This window comes from Ictalurus furcatus, chromosome 15 (assembly GCF_023375685.1).
Source record: "Ictalurus furcatus strain D&B chromosome 15, Billie_1.0, whole genome shotgun sequence".
In the NCBI taxonomy this organism is placed as follows: Eukaryota; Metazoa; Chordata; class Actinopteri; order Siluriformes; family Ictaluridae; genus Ictalurus; species Ictalurus furcatus.
The window spans coordinates 14,332,633-14,346,146 of record NC_071269.1 but is presented as its reverse complement, the minus strand read 5'-3'; the positions used below and the strand labels follow the sequence as shown (position 1 = coordinate 14,346,146).

The 13,514-nt window shown below is 37.8% G+C and overlaps 1 protein-coding gene across 1 annotated transcript; it reads right to left on the bottom strand.

The window, feature by feature from the left end:
* Positions 1-363: 363 nt before the first annotated feature.
* LOC128619779 (acidic mammalian chitinase-like) lies at positions 364-6,371 on the bottom strand. Its single transcript, XM_053644205.1, has 11 exons — positions 6,271-6,371; positions 6,129-6,155; positions 5,835-6,039; positions 5,692-5,748; positions 5,442-5,607; positions 4,323-4,447; positions 3,757-3,880; positions 3,488-3,670; positions 1,169-1,285; positions 625-757; positions 364-511 (listed from the first exon to the last, which is right to left on the bottom strand). The coding sequence occupies exons 1-11, from the start codon at positions 6,293-6,295 to the stop codon at positions 408-410; spliced, it is 1,266 nt and encodes a 421-aa protein (XP_053500180.1). The 5' UTR covers positions 6,296-6,371; the 3' UTR covers positions 364-407.
* Positions 6,372-13,514: the final 7,143 nt, after the last annotated feature.

The window sequence follows — 13,514 nt, the reverse complement described above, 5'->3', positions numbered from 1 at the left end:
TAGCATAGAGAAGAGAAACACTCCACTCTTAACAAAGAATGGCTGAAGGCTGACGGAGGAAAGGTGAAGATAAAGCTGTTATTTGCTTTATCCTAACATGTACCAACTGTACTCCTGTACCAACATGATAGCCCTTAAGGTCCACTGTCCTGCAGAGTTTAGCTCCAACCATAATCAAACACACCTTAACAAGCAAACCAAGGTATTCAGGATTACTAGAAAATTACAGCTGAAAATTATGCTGTATAACCAAAAAAGATGGCCATTGTAGTTGAAATGACCAACAAAATAATATATATATATATATATATATATATATATATATATATATATATATATATATATATATATATATTTATTTATTTAAAACCTGGTGGTTTTGCAATGGCATTACATAAAAATATTCATTAAAAAAAAATTGAAAAAATAAAAATGATCAAGCAGCCAACTGTACAATTATTGGACCACTTGAGATGGACTGACCCAGCTGCAGCAGGAGGCTCAGTAGAAGCTGCAGCAAAAGGAGAAAGAGGAGGAGCAGATGAGGTAATACATACAGATGGATTTAAAATATCAGTAATATATCAGTAGCTGAAAATGGTGCATTGTAATTAATTTATATACAACTGCTGAGGCGTTTCTTGAGCTGGCTGATGAGAGGGTAGCTTCCCAGTCCACAGAACTGTCCACGAAAATCATCCAGATCAAGAGCCCACACAAAGGCCCCTCCAAACTTATTATCTTTGAGATAGGTCACCTAAAAAATAAAAAAAATAAAAAGAACAGTAAGGTCACTCTATGAATTGTATAGAGTTTAGGTATCTGCTGTTTCTCCATTAATGCTCTTCCTCACATTTCAGCAGTCATTATTTTCCCCTGGCATTCAGCACTCTATATGATCTATAGTTGTTTTTGTTTGTTTGTTTGTTTGTTTTTGTTTTTTTGTATTGCACTTTATTGATTAGCAATCATATTGTAAATAGTCACACTTTAATGTCCTGTGGGATCATTAGCTTATTTGTAGGTTTGTCTAAGTTTTTCTTATTTTTAGCATGGAATGTGTAAGTTGATGTGTAAGTACAATTCCAATAGAGTTTTACTACAAATGGCAACAAATTGATTCATGATCTCATTATTAAAATGTTATAATTCAGATATTTTTTTTAACCTTTGTGTCAAAGCTCTCCTTGGTGTCAAAGCCAACCCACTGATCCCCCTTCGTGGCATAGGGTACTTTTTGATCCTGGATCCAATGTATGCTGGTTCCTTGAAGGAAGCTGCAGATCTGATGGGAAATAACCATCCTTTTGTCCAATCTGTAGTCACATTTTCAAACCTCTAAAAACAATTAGCACAACATCCATCTGTTGTGGACCATAGCATTAACACAATTCAGGTTGTTTTCACTATGCAGTCAATTAACTCATTTTTAAAATGCTTAAATTTTTTTTATACAAGCTTACCCAATAGCAAAATCGTGGATCTTTCTTGTCTTATTTACAAATGATTCACACAGCATGCCAGAAATAAAGACCTAAATATAGTATAAAGCCTCTACTTCTGCAACAATAGCAGCTCAAAAGCTACCTTGAAGCAGCGGATAAGCATTTTTTAATTAACAGATCATTGAAATATTGAGAAATAGATTATTCCAATCTTAATCAGTTACATAGCCAGTTGTTCTTTTCATTACATGTACATGCACAGTAAAAAGGGGATTCTTTGTATTGGTTTTGTTCAGTGTGAATACATAACAACACAGAGGAGCAGAGAGGGAAATAATAATGTCTGGACAAAGAAGAGGAATAGTTGGACCAGGGACCAGGAAGAGGAGTAGTTGAACCAGGGAGAGGGAGAGGTAGGGGGAGAGCAGTAAGAATGTGTGGTGGTGTTCAAAGGAGAGTAAGAGCTGTTGTCACTGATGAAATAAGAACCTCCATCATAGACCATGTGATAAACCATGGTCTACCACTGAGAGAGGTTGGTGAAAGAGGTTAATGAAAGAGTCCAGTGAAAGAGTCCAGCCTAATCTCAGACGGGCAACCATGGCTTCCATTATCTGGAATTTTCAACAAACCAACAGGTATGTAATGCATTTCACAGGGGCTTCTTCTATCATTACTGTTGCTATGTCCCACAATAACTGTAGGCCACCAGTCCCAATGCAAATATATATATATATATTGTATTTTTGTTCCTCTAAAGGACACAGCATCTTCCTCCATCTGGGGGAAGACGAAATGTCCTCAGTGAAGATCAAGCGTATGCCATTGTAGGAATAGTCATTGCGGACAATGCAATAAAAATGAGAGAAAATCAGAACAGAATTGTAGAGGACAACCTGATATTTTACATATGTGTAAAGCATTAGCCTGGCTAACATTGCTCGGACTCAGTGAGCGGGTCAAGAAATTCCAGCACCAATATGTTCAGGTAAGGTGTCTATCCAGTATTTCTTGTTAACGCTACATGTTAACGTGGGTTACATATACATACAGTAGGACATAATGAAAAGCATTTACACATTCTGTGTTTGATTTCTTTCAGAGACTCATGGAGTTGGAGGCTAATCAAACCCTGCATGAAATCATTCATGTAGACGAAGCAAGGTTTAACCTGTGAAAAAAAAAATGTCAGCGGGGAAGAAACATCATTGGGAAAAGGGCCACTGTTGAGGTGTTGTGTCAGAGAGGAGCAAATATCACAATGTGTGCTGCAATCACGAGTACTGGTTTGGCCCGGCAGAAATGCCAGATTGGTCCCTACAACACTTAGTGCTTTCTTTTGTTTTTAGATGACCTCCACTAATAACTAGTGCCAGAAGCAGAAAAGGAACAGGCAGAAGGAAATATCAGGACATGGGTTGCAGCCCATTCAAGTCTGGTTACCTTCTGTGTATGTCTGCAAAGCAATAAAGTCACTTTTAGAAAGTATGTGGCCAAGAATGCACATATTCGACACTCAACCAAAAATGAGTGGTTTACAGTGAAAGGAAACTGAATGATAAAAAGCAATGGATTTCATATTGTCTACTGTATGCAGGTAGAACTGAACTGACAAGTAATGCAGTTTATATAATGCAGTCAACTGTTAGTATTTTGATAGTCGTTGTGCAGGATTGACTATATGGTCCTGTTGGATAGAAAACGTGCTAGCATTTTGAGAGAATAATTAGATATTGAGTTGGGTTTGCTGTGTTTTTATAGAGTTAGTGTGTGTACAGAAAGGCTTTTTGCATTTTGAAATGTAGAGTTGGTATTTAATGAACAAAATGTGGTTTTGAGCAGAAAATTAACTATTTGGCAAATTGTGTGATGTACATAGGTGTGTTGCTGTGTTAAGAGTTTAGAAAAGGTATCTAAAGTATGGGTAAACACTTGTTAGCAATTGTAAAAAAATAAATAAATAAATAAATAAAAATAAATATGTAAGTCTTAATAAAACAATAAAATGAGGTTTGCGTGGCTCACCTAAATGGTGTACAAACCTCATAATAAGACCAGACGCCTGCCTCTCTGGTGTAGGTGCCAGCAGAAGCAGGGCCACTTGTTGGAGCTCCCAGGCCACTCGCTGTAGATGACAGTTGGAACATTCTGCCATACGTAGCAAAACCCATCCTCAGCTTCTCCACTGGAGCACCCTGATTCTTCCAGTATGTCATCGAATAATTCTGCAAAATCAGAAACAAAATGTTGTCGTGCAGATCTCTGATTGCCAAGCTCAGGTATAAGTGAAGTTATAGAAAGTTTGTCTTACAGTATTAAGGTAGATTTGATCCCCAATTTCCTGAGACCATTGATACAGAGGACTGTTATGACCAGTTAAACTTTCCCAAGTCCCATGAAAGTCATAGGTCATCACGCTAATGAAGTCCAGGTACCTGCATATTAATAAAGTAACCAGATCAGTGACATTGTAAATCTTATCCCAATTAGAACATTTAAACACAGATGTAAATACGTGATAAAGCAATTTGCAGCACTGCAAAAATATGAAGTGAAATTATATTTCTTTAACAATTGAACATTTTCTGAATATTTATTTAATATTTAGTATAGCATTATGAGATTATGATCAAATTATTAAACATATTTCTTGGCATGTGTACTAATTTCAATCTTAAAATGAGTATAAATGAGTAGAAACATGATTGATAATCTAATATTGCTTTATCTTTCACATAATAAAAAATATTAGATCAGTTCAACTATATTTAGGATATTTTCTCTTGATATTTTTGCAGGTACTGAAACCCTCTGAAATTCTATCAAGACTGTTACATGGTTCTCTCAGTTTATTTCATGTTATCCAACAAAACTTACTGAGCAATCTGAGGAATTTCATACGCTCCATTTATAGTTGATTTCCCAGCTGCTACTGCAGCTGTGACCATAAGCCGAGGACGTCCTGTCACACTGCTTTCAGCCTCATAGGCCTGTCTAAGCTCCTACAGGGCAAAAACACACATTTATTAAAACTGTACTAGTATGAAAGAAAAAGGTAAAAACACTCAGTGGGTAAGTTGTAATCTGGCCAGTTGCACACAATTGTCGTATGACCATATACTAGGTGCCGCAATTACCCAAGAATCATTTCCCAAAATATTTAATTGTAGCAGGAAATAATTAGTCCTTTGTGACACCAACAAAAATATCCCAGGGGTTTGCAAACCTTTTGGGCAAATGACCCCCAGATGTGCATTATGCATTTTCTGCAACCCCAATAGTACACAAAATCTCTCATCAATATTTCTAATATTAATTTGTAAAAAAAATAATAATAATAAAAAAAATAAAAATGAATGAAACAAAAGAGATTCAATTGGGACCCCATTTGTAAATCAAGTGACCCCTAGTTTGGGAACCCCTGTTCTATGGGATTGTTCTTGTACCTTAAAAAGTTTATACTGGATGAAGTTGGCCCTATATTACACTTATTTTGCATTATCAAATAAATCCAAGAAATATTTTGAAATTATAAGAGAACTCAAAAGACAGAATAACTGTTTAGTGCATATTCTTTTGGGTTGCTGTTTTTACTTGTTTTTTGTTTTTACTTTTTAAATTTAAATATTAGTATTATTTCTTATTATTCTTATTATTGTATCAACTTCATCAAGTTGGTTTCATCAAGATGAGTCAGACTAATATTAGGTTCAACATTCCCTGAAGCTGAGGCAAGTTGAAGCACAGTCATGATTATTTATAGGATTTATTTTTATTTTATTTTATTTTTTTCAAATATAATACCAGATAATCCTTTGGACATACACCTTTCTTAAAATTTTGACTGATAAAAATTGATAGGAGATGCCCTTCCTTCCTGCCTTATTTTTCTTTACCCTATTTCACATCATTCTGAACACCTTTAATCTTTTAGCTATCTGCATAACACTGTAGTGCATGATGGCAATATACAGAATAAAGATGTGATGTATTGACCTGACAGAGCAGAGTGAATCTTTGCTTGTCCTCTGGAGGACTGCCACGGGCTCCAGGATACTCCCAGTCTAGATCCAGTCCATCAAATCCATACTTTCTGAGAAAGCTGATGGAGGACTGGATGAATGTATTTCTGTTTGCTTGTGTGGACACCATGGTAGAGAATCTGGACACAGAGAATGCAGTTCAGTCCTTTTTACTTTTGCAGAGATTCAACAACATTACAACTGAACCAAAAACCAATACATACTGCTTTGTACCAAAATTCCATCCTCCAACAGCCAAAAGTGTCTTCAAGCTTGGATTACTGTTAAATGAATTAGTATCTTGGATTAGCAAATCAGTTTTTAACCCAGACTATAATATCATCTCTCCAATAGAAGCAAACCTCACCTTTGCTTCAGATTATTGAAAGACTGGTAGAGAGTCTCATCGTTCCACTCGTAGGTGGCCAGCTGATTTGCAGAGTTAATGATGGAGAACGCGTAGATCAGATGTGTGCACAGGAAGGGATCAATATTGGTAGGCACATACTTCACAGGATCAGGTCTGTACTGGGCCCAGTTGGTGAAGTAGCATATAAGCTGATAGGCTGAACCTAAATTTCAAACACAATGATTCAGTATATTGATTGGATAAGTAAAAACCAAGGAAATGATTTCTGAAATAATGTATGAGAAAACTCACCAAGATGAATCAATAACAGGCAAAGACCTGAAAGATAAAACAAATAAAAAGTGCAGTGTTCAAACACACAACATACAAATGTCAGATAACATGTCAACAGACAAAAGTTTAATGAATGAATAACAAGCTAAATATCATCTACCTGTGAGTAGAATAAATCTTGTCATTATGACTGATTGTCATTAAGACTGCACTGGCTACCTTTCCAGTGGAAGCACAAAAAAGAAGTAAATAGAGTTGGAACTAAACTTGTGATCAGAAACCAATCAGCAGTGTTGTATTTACATAATCGGTTTGCATAGTGGGAACTGGTAAGATGAATTTACTGGCTGGCATACTTTATGGTTTTCAATAAAAGGGCAAGGATCTCTTTCTCATTTATTGTTGTTGTTGATGTTATTGTTGTTGTTGTTGTTGTTGTTTGCAGTGCTATTAATTGTACATTCAACTAAATAGTGGAGATATTCCCATGTTTCTGCCTTCAAAAGTACTGTATGTGGAGGATCTTGTGACAGTAACTAGCATTGATTCATATTTAGTCTACTTTAAAATATTATGTGTGCTTTCTTTTGTAACATGGAAAAAAAAATATTGCCAAATGATGACGTGCACATGTTGACTTGTTATTTAGTGGTGCTGTTGGTTTTCTGTCACTAGTAATTGTTATTTGATGACCCATGTTATGCATGCAATGGCTTTGTTCTGCTGCAGTATTTTAGAAGCAGATATCGAGTGTGATGTGTACAGGGTATATGTATTTTTACACACACACACACACACACACACACACTATTTTTCTAATACCAGCAAAGCTATGTATTTCTATATACAAATTTTTCCATACTTTTGGTGTTTTGGTGTTTCCATACTGTTTACAGACTGATTCATTTTGCACTGATGATGATATGGGTAGGAAAACATGCAGACATTTACATAGAACAACAAGTCAATTCACATCACAATTTAACACCCATAAACTTTCCAAGCTGATCTCCAAGCTTACCGACCTTGGCATCAGCACCTCCCTCTGTAATTGGACCCTGGACTTCCTGACTAACAAACCACAGTCTGTTAGGTTTGATAACCAAATGTCCTTCACACTCCGGCATCCCACAGGTCTGTGTGCTTAACACTCTCCTCTACTACAGTGTTCATCTACTACAGTGTACCTGTTCATGTCTTGAACTTCATAATCAAGTTTGCAGATGACACCACAATTGTAGGCCTGATCAGAGACAATTATGAGACTGCCTACAGAAGTCCAGTAGACCAAGTAGCTCATAGTGGACTACCAGCAGACCAAAAGGAGCCACACACACCCATCTACATCAATGGGGCTGAGGTAGAGTGGGTGGCCGGCTTTAAATTCCTGGTGGTCCACATCTCCGAGGACCTCACCTGGGCCACTAACACCTCAACCCTGATTCAGAAGCAGTGTCACTGTCTTTGCTTCCTGAGGAGACTGAGGAAAGCTCACCTATCATCTCAGATACTAGTGAGCTTCTACTGCTGTACCATAGAGAGCATACTGACAAACAGCATCTCAGTGTGGTAAGGCAGCTGCTGAGCCTCGAACCAGAAGGCCCTCAAGCGGGTGTTGAAAACCACCCAATACATCACTGGTGCTCAGCTACCCTCCATCTCAAACATCTATTATAGACGTCATCTACCGAGGGTAAAAAGCATCAAGGACATCTCTCACCCCACCCATAGACTGCTCACTTTTCTCCCATCCGGGAAGTGCTACAGAAGCCTCTGCTGCCATACCAGCAGGCTAAGGAACAGCTTCTTCCCCACAACAATCAACATACTGAATTGCTCACAATGCTGAAAATCCCCCATCCTCCAACCCCAACATTGCAGTTTGCACTTGGATCAAAATACACCATTGCATAGTTTGCGCATGCACATCCCTACTTCTGCACTCCTTGCACATTTGTTCACTGCACTATTCTGTACTGTTTTGATTTGTCATGCCTTATATTTCATTTGCACTGTTAATAACATGCCATTTGCACTTCACTTGCACTTTATTGCCACCCTACCTGGTTAGATGCTAACTGCATTTTGTTTGGATTTGTACTTGTACTCTGCTCAATGATTATAAAGTTTAATCTAATTTAATATAATCATTCAGATTTTCAGACTATTCAAAATGTCATCACTTTTCCTTTTATATTATTTACTATTATTTAACTTCACAAAAGAGATGGAAAGCATATGCTCAAATAATTTTTTTTCCTTTTGTGTAAATTTTTTTTCTAGCATATAACATATATGTAACAAATCCACCAGTTAATATTTAGAATATCAGTCATTTCAAATTAGATAAATTATATAAATTAAGGAATTTTATTTTATATCATACATCTACTAAATTCAGGTACAGATTTTGTAAAGATTGTAAATAATGCTATGATGCATCTCAGGAAAGGAAACTCACGAAAACAAGCCATAAACAGAGAACGGGGGAAAAAATGACATGAGACAAGTGCAGTCTCAAGGTTTACAGAAATACTGTATATAATAATAAATCTTGCTCAATGTTGGAACTGTTTTTGTGAAGCAGAACGTTAATGTATAGGAAGTTGCTATGAAGTCACTTCCTTTGGTTAGAATCATGAAGTTTGAAACAGGAAGCTGAAAAGCTTAACAGTTATAGTTTTGGTGACAGATTTTGATTTAAATGTAATGTAACGTGCTGTGTGTGTGTGTGTGTGTGTGTGTGTGTGTGTGTGTGTGTGTGTGTGTGTGTGTGAGAGAGAGAGAGAGAGAGAGAGAGAGAGAGAGAGAGAAAGCTGTTGCTGATAACTCTGGTAGCTCTCACACAGTTTGAAGAAGTGCTTATCATTTTTAATTCCTGAATAAATGGCAATTTCAGGTTCTGCAGTAAATAAAAATGATAAAAGTAAACACCTCCAGCTTCAGATCATCAAACTCTGTTTCATTTGCTATTAAAAATTTCTAGAAAAAGACATGTAAACTGATTGTAATCATTAGTGTTATTATACATCAGCTCTCATTTATCAATAATCTTTATTTTTTAATAATCTTTATTTTTAACATACATGTTCTACCTTAGGTAGATTTTTGTTCTGACTCCTGGTTATACTTAACATATACTTTTACTGTCAAAGAAGTCACTTTGAGCCAATTTTAAGGTTGCACACTGTCTTTTGTTAGACTGATGTGATCATCTACCAGCATGATGTAGATCTTACTTTTCTCTATAACCAATAATGTTTTAGAATTATAAAGTATATGAAATTGTGCATATCTAATTTTAAGGCAGTGTCCTACTTGAATTGCTCTTGTATCAGGTTCACTTAGCATACAGTATACTCTTGTCCTTTTCTATGGCATAATAAACACTTTTTTTGATTGCGCTTCAGCAGTTTCTGTAGTTTCACTTCGCTCTCCTTCAGGTAGAAAAATCCTCCACCAGTTGAACTAAAGTAAGGGTGTAGCAGTCATTTTAAAATTGAGAGTGGCATACCTGTCTGTAAGTACAGTAACTTGCACTCTTCACACCCATACCCAGCAGCTTGTGACTTCAGTTAGAGCTACAGTTTTATTTTCCTCCAAAGCTGACAGACTCCATTTTCCCCCTTCAATTCACTTCTACCTTCTTCTGTTGTTTACTGTTTTGCTTGTGGCTCAATCCGGTTTATGCTTGGAGCTAACATCCATTGAGTCTCCCATTTGGCTGCAACAGTGCTAATGGGATTGGAGTGAGTCTCAAATCTCGTAGAACCTCCTAGAGCTGGAGGATGACAATCAGTATCCAATGTGTTTGGCTCAGATAAAATCACTGATTTTGGAGCTGAAGCCATGTGCAGAGGCTCTGGGCCCATTGTTGAGTGCAAATGTGTTAATGACGATACAAATTCTTATGATATCACTACACATCTATCTAACATTTAATGTGCATGGAAACTCTATGGTCATTTTCCAGGTAGTGCTGGAGAAACTACCCCTAGACTGCAGACTTAGCTTCTCCACTAAGGAGTTGATGGAGGCCTTGCTTCTAACAGCAAGACACATGGCTTTGGAGACTCCCTCCCACTTTAGTCAACACATGGTGTCAGGCTAGCACAGTCCACACGGCATGAAGTATGCAAAATGGCACTATACTCAGGGCTCCTGGGACGAGAATGAACATCCGACTGCCCAGGATTTGTCCAGTGGTTTGGGCCCATAATGACCAAGGATGGGTTATATCAAGTGATGCAAGGCGCTCAAATTGAGGAAGAAATGACCCAATTGTTGACCCTGAGGAGCTGCAGGGAAATGCTTTTTCATATGGCTCATCATGATCCCATGTTGAGGCATTTAGAACAGGACAAAACACTAAACTATCTCATGGCCCATTTCTATTGGCTGGGCATTTGCGGTGAAGTATGTAGGTGATGTGTCATATGCAGGGACTGTCAGTTCTCGACTGTCAATCCTCCAGCCACCTTGCAATAATCAAGTTCCCCTTTGAAAGATTTGCCATGAACCTCGTTGGCCATTAGAACAAATGACATTTGGGCATCACTTTGTGTCAGTTCTAGTGTATTACGCAATGCACTATGTGGAAGCAGTGCTTCTTTGCAACATCTCTGGATGCAATCTTTCCTCAGAATCCCAAAAAAGATAATCACTGACCAGGGCACTACTTTCATGCCCCACATACCTCGTGAACTTTATGAATTACTCTAGATTAACGATTTAATCAAGCAAAAAAATATTTCCTTAAAAATATGATTTGTATGTTGGTACAGGACAAGACTCAAGTAACTGGGATATGTGGCTCAAGCCCCTATTATTTGCAGTATGTGATGTCTTGCAAGCATCTCCAGAGTTTTCCCCATTTGAATTACAATATGGGCAAAGGACTTTGGGCATCTTAGATGATGTCCATGAAAATTGAGTGGAGGGACATTCACAGAACAAAAGTGATAATACAAATATGTGCTGGACCTGAGAGTAAAACTTCACACACTGGGTTAACTAACACCGGAGAATTTAGTCAAGCTTAGGAACATCAATGCTGACTAGGTAAAAAAAAAAAAAAGGTAAGTTAAATGTTATTAGCAGCCATGTTATAAAGTAATATTTTTCGTTAGTAGAAAGTCTTCTTCTTTTCAACTGGTTGTTGTGTTCATAGGCCTGCTGACTACTTTATTTATGTTTATTTAAATAGTTACTGTATGCGAAAAAATTGTAAATTAAATGTTAATTTTACTTCATGTTGTCATTCTTGTACAGCCCAAAACCAGCAGTAGTAATTAATATATAACCGAAATTATATTCATTGTTCCTGGACACCATGACTGGAGCCAATAATCCCTAGCAAAAACTTTGATATATTACAGTCCCCTCTGAAACTATTGGAACAGCAAGGATAATTCTTTTGTTTTTGTTATACACTGAAGACATTTTGGTTTGAGATCAAATGATCGATATGAGATGATATACCAGAATTCCAGTTTTCATTTCCTGATATTTACATCCAGATGTGTTAAACAATGTTGAATATTGCATGTTTGGTGGCACACCACCTTCTTTTCATTGGAGCAAAAGTATAGGAACAAATAGTCTTAAGATAATTAAAAGTAAATGACTTTTAATACTTGGTTGCTTATCCCTTGCTTGAAATAACTGCATTGACCCACTGACATCACCGAACTGGTGCATTCTTCTTTTGTGATGCAGCTTCCTTCAGTTGTTGTTTGTTTTGGGGGTTTCTCCCCGGTGAAGTCCTTTGTTGTGTTGGCTATGCTTTTTGGGTCATTGTCTTGCTGTATGATGAAGTTCCTCCTAATAAGATTGGATGCATTTCTATGAACATTGGCAGACAAAATATTTCTGGAGACGTGCTTGCAGTGTTTGCAAGAGGCAAATGTTTTTCGGTGTATGGAATTGACTCCCAAGTGTTAAGGTTGAATCTTAGCTTTCAGTTGTCATATAACAGTCAACCAGAAACTCCTTTTCCCAGGAGGCACCACTAACTAAAAACATGGCCGCTGAGGACTACACTTCCCACACACGCACACGCTCGCCTTCGCCACAGTACTAAACACACACACACCTGCAACCAATCTCACACACAGCTCTATGGCAGTAGTTAAGGACTTTGTGAACTCTCAGACTTTGTGAAGTGAACGTTCAGTTGACTTGTTCTCTGCCGTTATACAAGCCTTATTCTCGTGTTTTGCCAAAGTGACTTTTGACCATTGTTTTTGTTCTCGACCTCGATTCTCTGCCTTGCCTAGTTTTGTCTGTTTGCCTGATCACCCAACCAATGCCTGTTTATCGACCACAGATTTTGCCTTACCCCTTTGGATTGTTATTATATCTGCCTACCTGCACTTGCTTCCGTCTCCACTTACAAAGCGTGACAGATTACTTCGCCTTCCTTATGGATGCAGCAGGTAACCTTGAGGCCACGGGAAGTTGGTTAGCGAACATCACTAGCAGATAGCCTATTTGACTGTGCAGGTCAATCGCCTTGCTCAGTCCACGCCGGTCACTACGCCTACGTATTCTCAGTTTCCTCCAATACCAGCACCTGAGAAGTATGCCTGGGATCCGGCACACTGTAAAGGTTTTCTCCTACAATGCTCCTTGTTCTTTGCTAGCTACCCAGACATGCCGGAGGCACGGAGAATCACCCACTTTCGGAAGCTTTTAACCGGGAAGGCTCTCCTCTGTGCTAAGGCTATATAGGAACAAGGAGGCAATTCCATCTCGTCCTTGGAACAGTTGACTGGGCATTTCCGGCGAGTCTTCGATCACTCTCCGGATGGCAGGGAGACAGGAGAGGAGCTGCTAACCATGAAGCACGGTTCACATTGTGTTGCTGAGTGTGCCCTCGAGTTTCGCACCATCGTGGCAAGGAGCGAGTGGAAACTCTAGATGTTACCTCTTATTTATACCCCTGTGAAACAGGAAGCCATGGTTGAACAATTTCCTGTTCCTAGTCACGCAGGTGAACTAAAAAACAAGTAAAATATCAATGGGAATATACTACAGATATCCATTTCTCATATGAATTCATAGGGGTGCCAATAATTGTTGCACACATATATTTAACAAAGATATATATTTTTATAAACCTGTGTTGTGTTTGCAATTGTTTGATATCCAACAGTGCCAATATTAGTGGAGGGCACTGTATAAAGCAGGTTGTTGTATAAAGTTCAGGATGTTGTATATTATAACGCATGACCATGTGGAAGTTCTGTAATGTAGCACAATGTTCATTCAATGTCATGATGATTCATCAGCTTTGGAAAATTTGGACATGAGTAAATAAGTAACAAGCATTTGGCTTATGGAAAATGAATCCTAGTTTATGACTAAAAATGAATTGGACGTACTGAATTACACCGTCCTATA